The 16,971-nt window shown below is 39.9% G+C and overlaps 1 protein-coding gene across 1 annotated transcript in view; it reads left to right on the forward strand.

Annotated features, from left to right (window-relative positions):
• Positions 1-16,525, forward strand: part of plpp4 (phospholipid phosphatase 4) — a 49,075-nt gene extending 32,550 nt beyond the window's left edge. The window contains exons 4-7 of the mRNA XM_044371967.1: positions 867-930; positions 2,245-2,369; positions 11,314-11,484; positions 13,083-16,525. Coding sequence (XP_044227902.1) covers positions 867-930; positions 2,245-2,369; positions 11,314-11,484; positions 13,083-13,291 — 569 coding nt within the window. The 3' untranslated portion in view covers positions 13,292-16,525. The remainder of the gene's footprint in view (positions 1-866; positions 931-2,244; positions 2,370-11,313; positions 11,485-13,082) is intronic.
• Positions 16,526-16,971: the final 446 nt, after the last annotated feature.

Below are 16,971 nucleotides of genomic sequence, written 5' to 3' on the forward strand. Positions count from 1 at the left end.
CCTCAGTGGTTTGCTTCATAGCTAATTAAGTGCATGTACAGTTACAGTGCGTACCTGTCAACCAACTACAGTCCGCCTGCTTCCCATTACCAAAGTTGAGCTGAAACAGTAATTGCTTCACAGTCAGATTAGGCTATAAGCAGGTGCAATATTTTTGTCACCACTTCTGAAAGGAGACTTTCTGCACCTTCCCCTCCCTATTACATATCTGATAGATGTTTTAAACTATAAAGTTAGCACAGGTTTTTTCTCATTTTGGTGACAAACTTTTTTTAAGATTATTATTATCTGTACATTCAGTTGGATTTAGAGTATGACAGGGAAAGAATAGAGTTGAATGGAATGAAAAATCCGACCTTTTCATTAGGTTTTATAAAGGACATGTTCCAGCTATACAGTGATTGAAAGAATGTTTTCTGAAAAACTTGTGCATGAAAAACCTGTGCGTGAATGTATTTCTGTGTGTGTGTGTGTGTGTGTGTGTGTGTGTGTGTGTGTGTGTGTGTGTGTGTGTGATGCTTGTACATATGTTTGAAACCTGCTTACTACTGTAGCTGCTTAGAATTTGTAAGAGGCTGTTTCACACATACTGTAAATCCTGACGAGACAACCATCTGCCCAGCTGCAAGGGAAATTTCCATGCAACTAATTGGCTGTTTTATTTGTACAATATGTCAGAGTAAGTAAGCAACCTTCCAGACTGCACCTGGACTGCACTGATAGTAAAGTTAGTTCTTTTACTACAGGCATCATTGTTTCTATGAAACTTATGAAGAGAATGTATCAAATCTTGTGTCGACCTCGGTTCAACAATAAACTTCTGTGAGATACTTATTTGACTGTGTGTTTCAATCTTCCTTCTGCAGCGGTATCCCTGGCTCTCGCCTTGAATGGAGTCTTCACAAATACTATCAAGTTGATTGTTGGCAGGTAGGCTAAAAAAACACAGGCATTAAACATTCTCTTTCAGTGAAGTAATCCCTGTGAGCAAAAAGTACTGGCTTCAGACTACTCTGAACGCTCGATTTCCAACTGTTTTTTCTACTTTCAGCCCGAGCTGATATCGACTTGAATTTCTTTATATGGTCATCCGCTGCTAGCGTGAGAGTTCACTGCTCTCCTCCACTAACATTATGGCATTTTTCCATTGTTTTGGGTGTTGTCACGCCGAGCCGTGACTCCGTTACTAGAGTTGTTCCAGTACCAATACCGGTATTGGAAATGCCTCCGATTCCGCCTAAAATGCTGGATCAGGTTTCGGCAAGTACACAAGTCTATGCATTCATCCGATAACACATAATTTATTGATAAACTTTAAAGTAGTTTCACACCCAGATAAAACAGCAGTTTTCCCGGAAATCATAGCAATCATATCACATCTATGCAGGGTTAGAAGTATACAGTTGTTAAACTCTTTTTTTTTAAGGCAATGGTATCGGATCAGTATTCAGCATCGGCTGATACGCAAGTTCACGTATTGGAATCAGTATTGGGAAGGAAAAAATGGTATTGGAACATCTCTATCCATTATACAGCACTGCAAAGTAAAATAAGTTGTTCACCTGCTGGAGGTGTGCTGGTTGTCTGCAGCTCTTCATCAAACATCATCATCACTGTGGCTGTTTCTGCTTGTACTATTCCTCCCTGCATTATTTCTAACTGATCCGCTGAACGAAGAGCTCCAAATATCTCCATATCTTGTTATTTCAACTGGTTTTTAGCGCCGCTAACGAAGCTCTGCTAATTCACTGAGGAGCATGTTTCACTTCCTGTATAAAAGTCTCCTGTTATTTAGTCATTTAAAAGCTTTTAATTTGAAGCAGTAAAGCAGGAATTGTTAGGTTTTCGTCGGCTGCAACTTAACATGATTCTGATATGTGCTGCCCCTCAGCAGCTTTTGGAAAGCTGGCCAATCAGAACAGAGTGGGCTCATCAGGAGGGGGGCCTTAAAGAGACAGGCGCTAAGACTGCCTGTTAAGAGACAGAGGCCAAACTGAGGGGCTGCATAAAGGGCCAGTATAAGATAAATGAGTTTTTTGAACTGTGAATCATGCAAAACTACTCTAGTGGAGTCCCACAATAAAAACATAGAGCTGGAAATTAGCCTAATAGGACCCCTTTAAGATGTAAACTCTGCAGAATGCACTTGAGAACACTATCATGAATATATTCAGGAAAAAGTAAATGGAATTCTCTCTACCAGCAGTGCAGTAACCGTCTTTTGGGTTGTGTTTGATTTCCCAGACCCAGGCCCGATTATTTCCAGCGTTGTTTTCCAGATGGACAAGTGAATGCGAAGATGCTGTGCACTGGAGAGCCAGATCTGGTCTCCGAGGGACGCAAGAGCTTCCCCAGCAGCCATTCCTCCTGTGAGTACCAGTCCAAGCAGATCATTGCCAGCACTTGCAACACAGTGCCAAGAGATATATTACAACGTACTCATTAAAACAGCACACAACTGTAACTCTTCACTCAGTTTGATCTTGATGCTCTGAGCAACATTTCACCAAGTAAAAAATATCCATGTGTGTGCTGACTACAAAAGGTGTTTAACTCACATTTCAAAGTGATAATCTTGTTGCCGTCTCTCTTCAAAGGTAATTACATCATCGATGACATCAACAGTAGTTTTGAGTTATCATTCAATTTACACGTCCTGTGGTGACTCGTCGGGTAGCTCATGAGTTTGGTTGATTGAGTCAAGCATATTCAGTCATGATCATTTGGTTTATGTATGTACACCCACTGTTTCAGCTTCATCTGACTTCATGCTGTGTTCAGCTGTGCAGACCAATGTGGGACACTGGATATCTTTTCAGTCATATTGCTTTCCAAGCTGTTTTCACTTCAGCAGCACGTTAAATAATTCAGGTGTTTTTCTGTTGTCCAGCGTATGAATACTAAGTAGTATGCATGGAGTGTTTGCTGTGGGCCACACAGATGTTAGCAATGTTGAATAAATTCTCCACATTATACGGTGCAGCAGGCATGTAAGGACTGTATTTCAAAAGAGATATCTTTCAAAACCATCACTTTAAGTTCAGTTTATTTTATTTGACATGGACATCACAACAGCATTTGAACTGCAACATACAATTATGCACAAGCACCAGATGCACTGTATTTAGTGTTTATAGCAAACGCTAATTTACAACACCTGTACACAGGAGGCTTTTTACAAAATTTAAAAAAGAAAAAAGGATAGAAAAAAAGATACGAAAGTAAAATAAAAATACATACACAAATACATACACAAAAGTACAGGTGTGAATATATGTGGCCTTTCTGCTGTTGAACATTGCAACAAAACATACATGTGACTGCATGGCTTTGAAGTTTCTTTTCTCTCTTGCTCTAGCCTCTGTGTGCCTCAGAAAAGTCCACCAACGATAACATGCTAACTTCTACTATCTCCTACTATCTATTCTGCAAAATCAAAAATATATTTTATATCCTCCAGTGAGCTGTGCCCCAACCGTGGCATGCTTGATATTTATATTGTTTGCTTTTGTTCAAAATTCTCATTACATCCCCACTCTAGATTCACATTCACACTCAACAAGTAATTATGCAGGGTTCGTAAGTATTGCATGAATGTGTAAATAAGCAAATGGTTGCATTTAGCTGAAGCGTTTAATTGTCAACCATGGTAGAGAAGTGAAAATCCTAGGAGCCATGAACATCTTGAACTCATATTTTTTTTATATTATACTCTAATTAAAGTGGTAATATTCAAGTTCAGGAGTTGTTGAGAGGTGGAGTGGTGTTGTTTGTGTGCAAGAAACACGGTGCTTGTCAAATGGTTTTGTGAATGTGTTTAATTGCCATCCTACTGCGAGTGTGACTGTCTTGAACCTCTATAAAAGGCTACAAATCAAACATGGGATTAAATGGTCTTTGTGCATAACAGTAACATGGGAAAATACCGTAATGGATGACTGTGTGCCTCCATGAGCCATGTAGAGTGAGAAATAGCGTAGGTGCTGGAAATGTTGCACTGACTTTAAAAAACGCTGTAATTTCATGGTCCAGACTGATTTCAAATAGATGTTTTAGTATAACATTAAAGCAGCTTCTCAGGCACCTGCTTTAAGAAAGAAATGCTTTGAAGTGCTGGCTGTGTCCCATAAGAAATGGCAGAGAGGGACACTGCTCTGTAATTCACTGCAGCGCTGTGTATGGATTACATTCATCTGTGTGGCAGCTCTAATAGCCTTATGTTGTTGAGCTGTGAGTGAGAAAGTGATTGAGAGAACTGTGTGATGGGGACACAGGGAGCACCCATATGCCAGCCCGTCTGGAGAGCAGAAGAAATCCAATTTCCTGTCTGTGTCCCTTTTCACTGAGACAACGCTCGTTGGACCTTGCATAAGTAACAGAGCTTTTACGCAGACGAATATGGCCATAGGCAGGGAATAGGGCCAAACAAATGACAATAATGAATACAACCTGATTCAAAGTGGCATCTGGCTGTAACACAACATCACTTCAGGCTGCTTTGAAACCTGAAACACTGACTCTAGGTAAAAGAAACTGTTTTGCATTTGGAGGCTGCTTAACTTCCCTTGATGATGCTGCATGGTCTACATTATAGAATAACACCCAAAATAATCCATCAGAATCAGCCAGGGCAAACATAAAAATATAGAGCAGGCTTCAGTGTTTGATGACAGCTATTTTTTTTTAAAAGCACACAAACTATTATTGCATTTCAAAGTTTTTAAAGCCGCTCAGGTTTTCTGTGATTAGATTTCTTTTCCTCACCTCATAGCAAAGTGACAAAGTAACATAAATTGGAGAAGACAGGTCCCAGAAAGAGAAAAACAAAGAGATAAATACAAACTCCTGCGGACCCACTGCACCAATATACACAGTGGTAAAGCAAGCAAGCCCTAAAGCAGTAGAAGCAAATGATCTCCTTCTTATTCATATTCATCTCACCATCCTCCTCTGTGCATATTAAACCATTAGATATGATCAATTAATATGCACTTTTAAAAACCATCTGCCATCCTACCATCTACGTTCTCCTCTATGCCTAAATGATTCCTGTGAGACAGACCTAATCACATTTTTGAATCTCCACACTGCTTCTTTCACTTATACATAACCATCTATATTAAATTAACCACAGCTTGGATTGTACATCATATTAGTTCAGTGTCTGGAGCACATTACCCTTCCGCAAAGTGTGCTCTCATATGTTTACTGTTACTCACTCAGGCACACTTCAGTTTGGAGCGTCCGAAGAGGTAGAGGAACAGATTGTCCAGGAGCGCAGCCGCAATTATACAGCACTGATAATGAGTTCCTGTTGATGCCGTTGCATGTTAATGGATGATAAAGGGTCAGAGGTCAAATCAGAAGGGACAGAGAGGGGGAAGGTATAACCGCTACTGTCAGTGTGTGTGGTTAGACAGTTTGCGTCCGTGTGTGGTCAGGTAGTTCAATGATAGCTATTTCAACAGGATAGAAAAGAAAAGAGGCTGCTTTTATCCAAATTATTAGTCTGCAGAACCTTTGACCAGAGTATGACTCCACTCTTTGAGTGTTCCTCCACTGCTTCACTTGTCAAAAACCAGGTTCAACAAGACAGCTCTTTATAAACTAAACATGGCTTCCTTTTTAGACATACAGTGTGCTGTACTTCACTCTGTTACCAGCAATCCCTTCATGCTTCTTTACTCATCTCGTTCAGAGCTGCCTTTGTGATAGCTTTGCCACAACCCTATGCATATATACACAAAATTAAATTGTACAATGGGTTCTGTTTCAGGTATGAAAACAACAACAACATGCAAAATGCAGTAACAAGTATATTCACACTGGAAAAATAACAAACTGGAGAGTATGATGTTGTATGATGAATGCCAACATGCATTGCACAAACTGTTGTCCCACAAGGTAACACATAATGATAACGAAAACATTACCGACGGCTGCATATATATATCTTTTTTTTTTCATTTCAACTAAGAGAAAGAAAGCGCTCAGAGAATGTATCCCCTCCAAGGCTGAACAATCCTCTTAATGTGATTTTAATTACAGAACATTTGTAAAATATGTAGGAATTAATGTCTTTATCTGCATCAAAATTTATAATACAAACTTTTCTTCAAAGTACATTTCATAGAAACCCTAATCCTGTGCAGAAAATTGTAGTTGTTATTAGAAGAATAACAACTGCAAAAAATGTTTAAAAAAAATATGACAATGACCAACTTGTGACAACTAAGTTATGTCCATTTTAATTTATCATGCTGCTCTACCACCATCTGTAGCTACCACATCTCCATCATTTTAGGAAAACAAACAAATGAATAATTTTTTTTAGATTTATCCAACTATATTTAAAATGTGGTAAAAATGGGATGAAATAAGTAAGTGATGACACAAATTGGTAACACATTTCCACAGAGGAGAAGAAATATCAATATACTCATTGAAACGTCTAACCCAGTGGTAGGCAAATAATGGCCCATGGGCCAATTCTGGCCCACCAATAAAAATATTTGGCTCCATAAGCTGAAGTTTTCCCTCTTATAGATGACATCAAATTTTTACAACACTCTTCATAAATCTACAGTAGATAAACACTGGGCACATGTAAATCCCAATAAATATGACCTTGTAACATCTTATAAACTTATGAGTTGAATAACAGGTAAAAACATCATTTGGTCCATCTGAGCAGAACAGATTTGTGTCAGTAACAGTATTGTGAAGTCATGAAGCAACTCACTTTTTATTGTGTGTGGATAAGTTGTCAATTACATTTCTCTTCTCATACTGTAACACCCAGGATATGTTCATGTTCATGAGTCATTTTTTGCCAGATGAGTATTAATATAAGCTGCTGTTACTCTATTAGCCTTCACTTCCTGATGGGATTTATGACAAATGCCTACAGATACAACCCTAAAACTGCTTTTTATAAACCAGTTTTATTATAATGTAATAATAACTTAAAAGAAGAAACGAAACATATCAACAACATATTAGGAAATGTCACCACACCCGTACAACATCGGTCCCTCATGCAATGAACCTCTTCCAGCAGTATAATCTAAACCATTTTCCAAAATACAGGGTTTTGGAGCTGGAGGGAGCGGAGTATCTAACTCAAAGCTAGTTATATTGTCACTCAGTATGACAGCTTATTTCAGATACAGAGTTAACAAAGTTACACAGATGATAGATAATGTTATTTTCTCCAAAATCACCCAGTATGATGTTTGATATGCCTTCAAATACACCTACAGTGGAATTACTGTGTCATATTTATTACTCATTGTTCTGATACAAAAATTTACATCCGTCTTTCGTTATTTCTCACTGCCTTTTCAAATTTTTGTCTCTAGTGCGTCTGATTTCTGCCATGTTTACACAAATCACCACCCCCATTTGCTGTTGAGAAATGCAATCAGACTCACAGTGCTGGGTTCATCTTCACTTGGAACTTCTGAACAAACCTTGTGCTTGTTTGAAGATGAAAAAAGATATCGCACTGTGCTCATCATTCTCATTAGGCATCTTTGTTTTGTCTCGGGGGAATTACTCTTTGAGTCTTTTAAAATGCATGAAGTGGATTCATTACTATAATGTTTTTCCCCTTGTTGCCCTGCTCTCTGTCCTCTGGCCTTTTGGGGACTTCTGCTGCCTCTTGAGTAGCATCCCTCAGTGGTTTTTAGGTACATCTAGTATTCATCGGTTAACCTTGCTGCTGCAAATATATTGGCTTAGCCGATGATGGTAATTTTACATGTAGAAATGTGTTTTTGTGTCTCTCTGTGTGTGAAGACACAGCCAGCCAGTGTCATGTATTATGCATTTCACCGAAGTATCTCTATTAGTGTAATCCGCAAGATGTTGACTCTCTGTGTCTGCAAATATATTGGTTGTATGCAGTATGTACAGTTATACTTAAAGGATTTCATAAATCATGTGCCACTTTGCCTTATGATATGTTTGTTGGCAGCTTTGCTTTGTTTAACTGGCACATCTTTACACAGCTGTGTGTTACAATTCTATGTCAGGTGACCAGGCCAACATCAAAGCCAACAGAATATTGTTTGCAGTCTCTTCTGTTTCTCTGTCTTGATTAGCACCTACAGTACATTGCCATAAATAGTTTAAATAGAAAATTAGCAGGTTTTTAGAATCTGAAACTGACAACGTTTAATCATTATTTTTTAATTGGTGAGGTAGAGGTAGAGCGAGTCATCCACTAATCAGAAGATCGGCGGTTCAGTCTCCGGCTCCTCCAGTCTGCATGTCAAAGTATCCTTGGGTAAGATGATGAACACTGAATTGCTCCTGAAGACTGTGCCATCGGTGTGTGAGTGTGTGTGAATGATGAGAAACTCTTCCTGATGAGCACCTTGCATGGTAGCCTCTGCCATCAGTGTATGAGTGTGTATGTGAATGGGTGAATGTTGGCATGTAGTGTAAAGCGTTTTGAGTGTTCAGAAGACTAGAAAGGCGATATATAAGTGCATTCCATTTGAAACGTACATACATTAGCTGGTATTTGGGAGATATACTTTACATAAGCCCACTGAAATGCTTTACAGTCTTTATTGTGTTTTGTGGTTTGTTCTTGTCTAAAGACACATAACTGCCCACCCACTGGTGAATACATGCTCACCCTTTCAGTGGTGTTTCCCTGCCCTCCACTCAGAGCATGCTATGATAAGCTGCAGCCCCTATCACTCTGAGTGAATAATGATAACAGATAGTATCTGTAAATCTTGTACCTGCTAGATCCTAAACTTTGTTTTGTGTGCTGTCTTTACAGGGGTATACAATGTTGGTGGTGGTTTTCATAAACCATACAGAACTATAGAAGAAACAAAGTAAAACACAATAAACTATGTATTAATATCGAAATAATATAGATGAAATTGTACATTGTGACAATGAATTAAATGTTTTTATCTCTATGTGTCAATGATAAGGGATCATCTCCTCCTCAAAACCGGGGAAATAACTTTGGAAATGTGTGATTTTCTCATGTAAAACTAGTTTGGGGTGCTCAGTCAGCAAACTGAGCCAGTGGTTTATGGATAAGTTAGTTATGTCATTCCAAATGAGTAATGTAATCATCTTACCTATGGTTACAGCTATTAAAATGAATGATGTGAGCTGCTGTGTGATTGAAATGTAGAGAGGTTACCCAGAAGTGAGATGGATGGCCATAGAGGAATGCTGAGGCGGAGGATCTTGGCTAGCTAGTTCATGATCCCAGAACAGAAGGACTGGGTGGGAAACAGAGGCAGAAAAACACAAAAGTAATTTGTCTGTTCATTGACGCTTTGTGGGTGGTGATGACTATGGAGAGGCTATTACATATCACAGGGTGGTAATTAATTTTAGCATGTTTAATATTTTTCCTGCTCTCCATATGGAATGATTTAATGGGATGAATTTATTAACTTGATTAATAAATTTAACTACTGGTCCACTTTAAAGCTTAAGCTATTAAAATCACATCACACCACATAAACCACCATATGGTTTCTGTGGCTGAGGTTGTATAGGTCATCCACCATAAGGGGCCCAGGCAGCAACATGAGCTTGTCAGGCGGGACCCATGTTATATAAGTCAAATGTGCCAGTTTTAAGAACATGTTAGCTGGAACATACATTCTATGTCTGCATGTAAGCAAATGTACACCGTGGCAGAAGGTTTGCACTTCGGTTCCTCTGTGAGCCTCTATAACCTGTATGGGCGCCAGAAATGTTCAGATGTGGCCTTGCAGAAGCATAATTCCCACATTCATGGGACCCACACAGTTTACTTTTCAAGCTCCTGGCTATGTGTTGGCCATGTTGCCCATATTTATGACCTTACATGGACATGTTGACTGGGGAGCAACAACAAGAAAACATGCAGTTCACCATACATAACAAAAAATCCCACATTAGATTCAGCCCTGCTAAAGGATTCATTATAGAAATCAATTTTAAAGTAATTATGCAATCAAGCAAACTACATAATATCCATCATTTCCAAGGTGGGTGACACTGTATAACCGTTTTTAATAAATAACCCAATATCAGCCTATACCAGCCATCCAATATATTCATCTGAATTGTCTAATAGAAAATACAGAGTTCTTAATGGAGCGAACTCCTGCTCCACGACAGCAGAACAGCCAAGACGACAGCTGGACTTTCTGCCTCTGCCCTCTCTTCCCACCATCCCTCCTCTCTCCCCCTCTCTCTACAGGCTAAACACGTGTTTCGACATCCTTAGTATTCTTGGTCCGTTTCGGGGTTGAGTGACAAATGGGCTGCTGATGGGTGCTGATGGGTGCTGTTTGGCCCGCTGCGGCAGTAAACTAATGACCCTGTCTCAGCACCACCTTTTACGGCTCCATCATGCTACCTTTAATTCATACAATTAGACTGTTTGATGAAGCCACTGTTTCTCTTACACTAACCTAGTAAGTAAGACACAGACCCCCTTCAGCACAGCATGACCAGTAGCTCAGTCACATTTATTTTAGTTTTCACTGTGACCTCAGGCGTTCAGGTGTTAGTAGACTTTTCCAAAGGAGAGCTGCAAGATTAACTGAATGTTATGGATTGGCTTTTTATTCATATATCTACTTTATACTTCTCAAATCCTGGAGTGAGGTGTAATTTGGGACTCACATAGTCTCTTTTGTTATCTTACTTAGACAGCGTTTGCATAGAGGCCACTCATTAGGAACCTAATTTTGTGCTGTAAATTGGCTTAGGGATACACACTAATGTCACATACACACTCCTCTTTGCACATCTCTAAATAGGTCTCCTTCAGTGTGCAGGGTGTGCTGTGTTTAGCTGTGTAGATGTGGTTTGTCTTACCCTGCTCTCAGACACCTGTCGCACACAGTGACTTAGTATGGATGTATTTGCCTAACAGACTGAAATTTCATCCCTCAGTGAGCTTACCTGTGAATAGGTGGCAGTGGACAAACTGCAAATCTGCCTTCTTCATTATGTTTTTCTGTCTTAAACAATTTGTTATCACACCAATGTTGTCCCTGTCATTGCTGATTTTATTCTTTTGCACTGACACCTGTTGCAAACTTGACCATCAGACTGAGATATTATTGCCTCACCATCAGTATAATCAAGAGGCTTGACTTTTACAAGGCAGTCCCTTGAGGCACAGTCAAATTTAATGCACTGGTCACAGTTTTCACTGCTGATATACAAGAGGTTGCTACAGAGAGGATGAGAGTTAATAATCTGAATTTGAATGCTGCTTGACCTCCTGTCTCTTTTTTTTTCTCTTTGTCTGTCCACTTCTCTCCCTGCTAGTCGCTTTCTCTGGTCTTGGCTTTACCTCCTTTTACCTGGCGGGGAAGCTGCAGTGTTTTACGGATCAGGGTCGGGGGCGTAGCTGGCGTCTCTGTGCCATGGTGCTGCCCCTCTACAGCGCTATGATGATTGCACTGTCCCGTACCTGCGACTACAAACACCACTGGCAAGGTTAGGCTAACAGCACAGACACAAGCCTGAATATCATTTTCCTGCATTAATTAAAATTACTGTCAAATGCTGTTTCCTCTTAACTTACACACTGTTAAATCTGCTTGTGTCAGCCTGAGAAGCATTGCTGCCGGCTTAAGACACTTTTATAATTATTATACAGATAATTTAAGGCAAACCCTGAGTGATGCTCATTTCAAACAGATGTACTCTGGTAATCTCACACATTTTTAACTTAATCAGCATGGCTGACAAATCAAGGAATACTCAAGAGTGTACAGTAAATCAGGATGAGCTTGCTTGCTTGCTTGCACAACAGAGTAATTGTGTCTTATAAGGCTGCTATAACATAATGACTGGTTTTGATTTCTCTGAAAACTGCCTCAAATGACAGTGAAGTGGCTTTTAATTCAGCAGCCTGGAAGGAAAATTACAATTATAACCTTCTGTTTTTCATATCTGTTCTAAGAGGACTGGAGGGAGACTTTGAGGGATACAGGGAGGGGAATACATACTATGTGGGTGGTGTGTGGGAGAGAATATATGGTAATATGATGACAGCACTGTCATATGGTGTTAATTAGTTTTAGAGAGCCATATGTTCCCGGGGAGCAGGGCAGCTACATCACAGACAACTCTTTTAACAACCAGAATTTATTTATATCAAAAGCACAACACATACAATAGTTATAGGCCAGCTGACCACTTTCTGAGTCCCATCAGTACTTCTCAGTTATAGTCTTCCTACTTCCTCTACTCAGAAAATTTTGTAAGTAAGCAGCAACGGTGCAGCCAATTTAACTTGAGGCGCCCCACTCTGCACTCAGTGTAAACACAAGCTGGGAGCCCCCATTAGCCTGGCTGCTGAGCCATGTTTGATGGATGCTAATATTCTCACCATCCCTTTGCACTTTGTAGGTGCACTTTGTCCTCGGGGGGGGAAAGGCAGGGCTTCCAATCACTGTCTCAATGAGGCCAACATTGCATCAAGTCACAGTCTATTAAATTCAGTTGACAGGAGTCGATGAAACATTCACAGAGCAAGCTCATGCCTTTTATAGTTTCTGAATGGTGGAAATTGATGTTATATTATATTTCATTTTATCCAGAAGGAGAAAATAAAGAGTGTGTTGAGATCTATGGAAATATATATTTTTGATATCATGGAAGCGTCTACTTCAATTGCTCCAGATACCAGCTGGCGATGTCATTTTGATCTATACCCAGCGATACAGGCTTAATATTCACTATGGCAGTGTGATAGTATATGATGTATTATAGTTTAAAGGGGGCAGGTATAATCTGAAGCTATTCAACATAGATGACAAAGTGACAAAGACAGTCTGTCCAAAGACATGTGAGCCCAGTGCTCAGTAGAACAGAGTCATCGCTTTGCCTTTCATGTTTATTTTCATCATCCTCTCAATTAGATGAAGAATGAAGATGAAGAATGCTCACTGCGACACTGTAGCACATACAGTAATGTCTAATTACTTGTACTCATTCTGAAGAGCAGGTGTTAATTTGCTTCCTCCACATAGGCTAAAATTAACTATAGATGCATACCCTAAAATATATGTGTTTTTGTGACTTTACAGACGCCTTTGTTGGAGGAGTGATTGGGTTACTGTTTGCGTATATCTGCTACCGCCAACACTACCCACCCTTTCTGCATATGGACTGCCACCTGCCTTATGCCAGCCTGGCTGCCGCCGCCCACGCGCCCTCACATCCCCAGGACGACCCGCAGCCCACTGACAATGCCACCACCCTTCCCCTGGAAGGCTTGACTGAAGGGCCAGTATGACTAGTGGCCACCACCGAGACTCCCCCCAACACCCTCACCAAGCCACCAAGCTCACCTCCCCATTCCCAGTGACTGACTGGCTCTTGTATACATTCCAATGGACAGTAATACACCTTACCCATCTCCATTTTGTCTCGGTGACGCCTACATTTTCTTGTTTGTTCATTTTGTTTTTATATCTGGTTCTTGCTCAGCAGCCGTGAAAGTCTATATTTAGATGTGATGTATGAGAGGAACCTATGAATATGGGACATCACCACTGAGAGGGGAAGAGGCAAAAACATGCTGAAAACCTGAGGAAACAGGTCTTACTAATGGCTGTGGAGGAAAATTCAAATATTGCCAGTTTTTTCTTAATGGGGAATGTGGTTGGCAGATTGCTTGATGCTGGAGTGTTTTTAATGTTTGGTTGTTAAATGATTTGGACAGAAAGTTGACAGAAACCCAGAGAAATCCCTTGAAATGTCACAGCAATCAAATCGTAAAATCATACCGATTAAGCTATTAATGATATATGTCACAGATAAATAATGGATTCAGTAGCAGCCAGTGCCAGAACCGTGATATTCTGCTTTTTAAATTTAGACATTTAGGCTGAGGACACCAATGTTTTGGTCTTAAACTCAAGGACTACTCTGGATTCACATATCCTCTGCTTTTAATAATTTTTGGTTGTCCATGGCAACATAATGATAAATATAGAACCAATACCCACTTGGAGAGAGGCGCTGGTCCATGTCAAGCCAACCTGACTCTTACTCTCCTCAATTCCCCCATTTTTTATTATTCCATTCCTTCCCATTCTCTTGGGCTTATTTAGTTTTCCAGTGCAATCCTACATATCGCCCCTCTCCTGTTCCTCTTCCTCCCCCCTTCACCATCTAACTTTATTTTTCAGAAGCCCACCATTTAACACATGTTCCCAGAGGTTGCACAGGGACATAGAGCCAAATTGTAGCTCAATGAGTGCAATCAATAACAGGCAGGTGGAAATACCGTGGTGGAAGTGTGTCTGGGAAGGCACAAACTCCAATCTGATCCTGCATTAATCCTCATTAAGTGAGGTCAGCCACAGCTGCACATGAGGACATTAGGACTATATGAGGTGCCCCAAGGACTGCCCAAGCATTGCAAATGGCTTTCAGTCTGTAGACTGTAGCCACACAAATAGACAATCTAGCATTCAGGAGATGACAGACCTGAACCCGAGACAGTTTTAATGTATTATTCATACATTAATGTTCCATTATTTATTAATATTTTGCGCCTTAATTTAGGGAAAGCGTGTTGAAATGAAGCAGACACCAAAGATTTGTAGCTTTTTCTGCTTGGGTTGTATGTGCCCTGTTATGCTTTATTAACGGAGATGACACATAGCCAGATGACTGGTTCCCTTTCATCGACAAAGCAATTTGTAACCTCTTACAAGTTTCGTTAGAAAATGATGGATCATTTTGTTGCCTTGGTTACTGTGTCTTTTTTGCCATTGCTGTGACATTAATGGGAAGGTAGAATCTCAGTTTACCTCCGAACCCACCATGCTACTAGGAGGGCAAAGAATATACATTTGCACTGAAAAGCGAGGGCGAAAAACAGGAGACTCACATAAAAACAACTTGATTTCAAATGAGTAGAAAGCCTAATGTAGAAAGGTTATTTTGTAATTTTATTATCTTACCAGGATGTTATTCAAGCCTATTTTTTTACATTTGTCTGTCTCCACTGTCAACAGACCCGACATGTTTTTGTAGACAGCCTCAGTTGAGACAGCCGTAACTTCAGCTGCTGTTTGCATAATTCTGGGCACAATTTGGCTCGCGGCACAGTAATAGACAGGGGAAGCTTCACTCTGTTCAAAATTCTTTTAAACATCATTCACTCAAATCAGCTTCAATTAAGCCTCTATCACTAATGCAGCCCATCGGCAGCTTCTTAAAACTATGTGTGTGTCTGTGTGCAGGTTTTGACAGGGCCTATCCCACGCCGATGCAATACAAAATTAAACTTTCCTGGCGTCTTCACCAGAAGGAAAAGGTGCTCGGCTCTGCACATCAGACTCTGTGACGGGACTTGACGAGACTCTGAGAGTCGACTGAGAAAATTGTAACCGGCTTGAGACTTTCAGCACAGGCCTGGAGATCTGTGACTGTGAAGATTTTGACATCTTGAGGCAGATTTGGGATGAATTGATTGTGACACAGATGCGTTATGTTATATAGACCTGCATTTGCCTGACTTGACAGCCTGATGTTTGAACTTTGTCATTTAGTTTTCTCCTATTCAATGGTACAGTGTATATTGGAAAAAAAAAAAAAGTTCAGAAGTCACGTCTGTGGGAGTATTTTTCTGTCATCAACGTTTAAGATTTAAGTTCTCCACCTTTAAGTCATTCCATGATTTGTTTTGATTTGGTGCTATAGATACTTTTGTAGCAGTAGGTGTTACTTTTTTCAAACAGTGGATGTGTCACTTTGAGATGAAACTTCAATAATTTTCTACAGAGAAAGAAAAAATGATTATAATACATGTTTCTTTTTTCAAAGCAGATTGTAAAGGGCAACATATGCTTGTTACTCTGTGATACTTTTTTTCAGTCATTTCACCATCCCAGGGACTGAAGGGATAAAAGTAACTAAAAATATTAAAGAATAATGAAATTATTATCGATTATAATGAATAGATGTCTGAAGAAAAAAAAAAAGAGTGTAAGACTTAAGAATCTTTGTTCATGGCATGCCAGTTCCATTTGTGAGAAAAGACTGTTTTCTATGAATAAGCATGTCTGGCTGTGAGAACTCTTTGAGCTGTGTTTTGCTGTTTATATAGGCTATTTTATGTACAATGAAAGACTGCCGCTGTGTGAAATTTGTCCACGAAGAAAACAAAGGAGCCTACAGTAACGTGTCTTGTCATAGTGGGATTGTTGGAGCTCTGGGCCACTCCACTTGAATTCAACTTTGGAGAGTAATCACAGTTTAAGGATGTTTATATTAAAATCAGAACAATAATCAGAACATATGTATTATTCCCTATTATATGCAAATGAGCAATCCCACATTATGCAGCAGCAGGCATTTGAATGAGCTAAACCCCAAGTTTAGTTAAATTAATTTACGCTTCGACAGACCTGCTGTCAGATTGCACAGTGTTACTGAGACAGTGTGAACTCTGTTCTAAGTGTGTGTTGTGCTTCTCTGCATCAGTTGTGTTGCACTCTTGTTTAGGGAGTTTCCAATAAAGGTGTGTATGCTTAAAACTGTCTCTTACTTTTCATATCAGTAAGACTTTTTCAACCTTTATTTATTCAGGGAAGTTTCACTGAGAGGAAGCCTCTCTTTTGCAGGAATGCCCTGATCACATTCACACCTGGAAGCTGTCCAGTACAACAACAGTTTGACCTGTTGGCCACTGAACAGCTCTACTGGAACAGTTATGGTTAATGGGCTTGTTCAAGGGTACCTCAGTGGTGGTAATGAGGGAGGAGCGACACTGCTTTTCCTTTTCCCACCCGGATTTATCCTGCCGGTTCGGGGATTGAACCGACGACTTTCCAGTCACAAGCTCGCTTCTCTAACCTTTAGTCCACCACTGCCTAAGCTTTAATCAGACAAAGTTTCTTTTTAAACTGATTGTACCTATAATGTTACCACTTCTTTTTAAAGCAAAAAAAAAAAAAAAAA

The sequence above is a fragment of the Thunnus albacares genome, chromosome 14 (assembly GCF_914725855.1).
Source record: "Thunnus albacares chromosome 14, fThuAlb1.1, whole genome shotgun sequence".
Classification (NCBI taxonomy): domain Eukaryota; kingdom Metazoa; phylum Chordata; class Actinopteri; order Scombriformes; family Scombridae; genus Thunnus; species Thunnus albacares.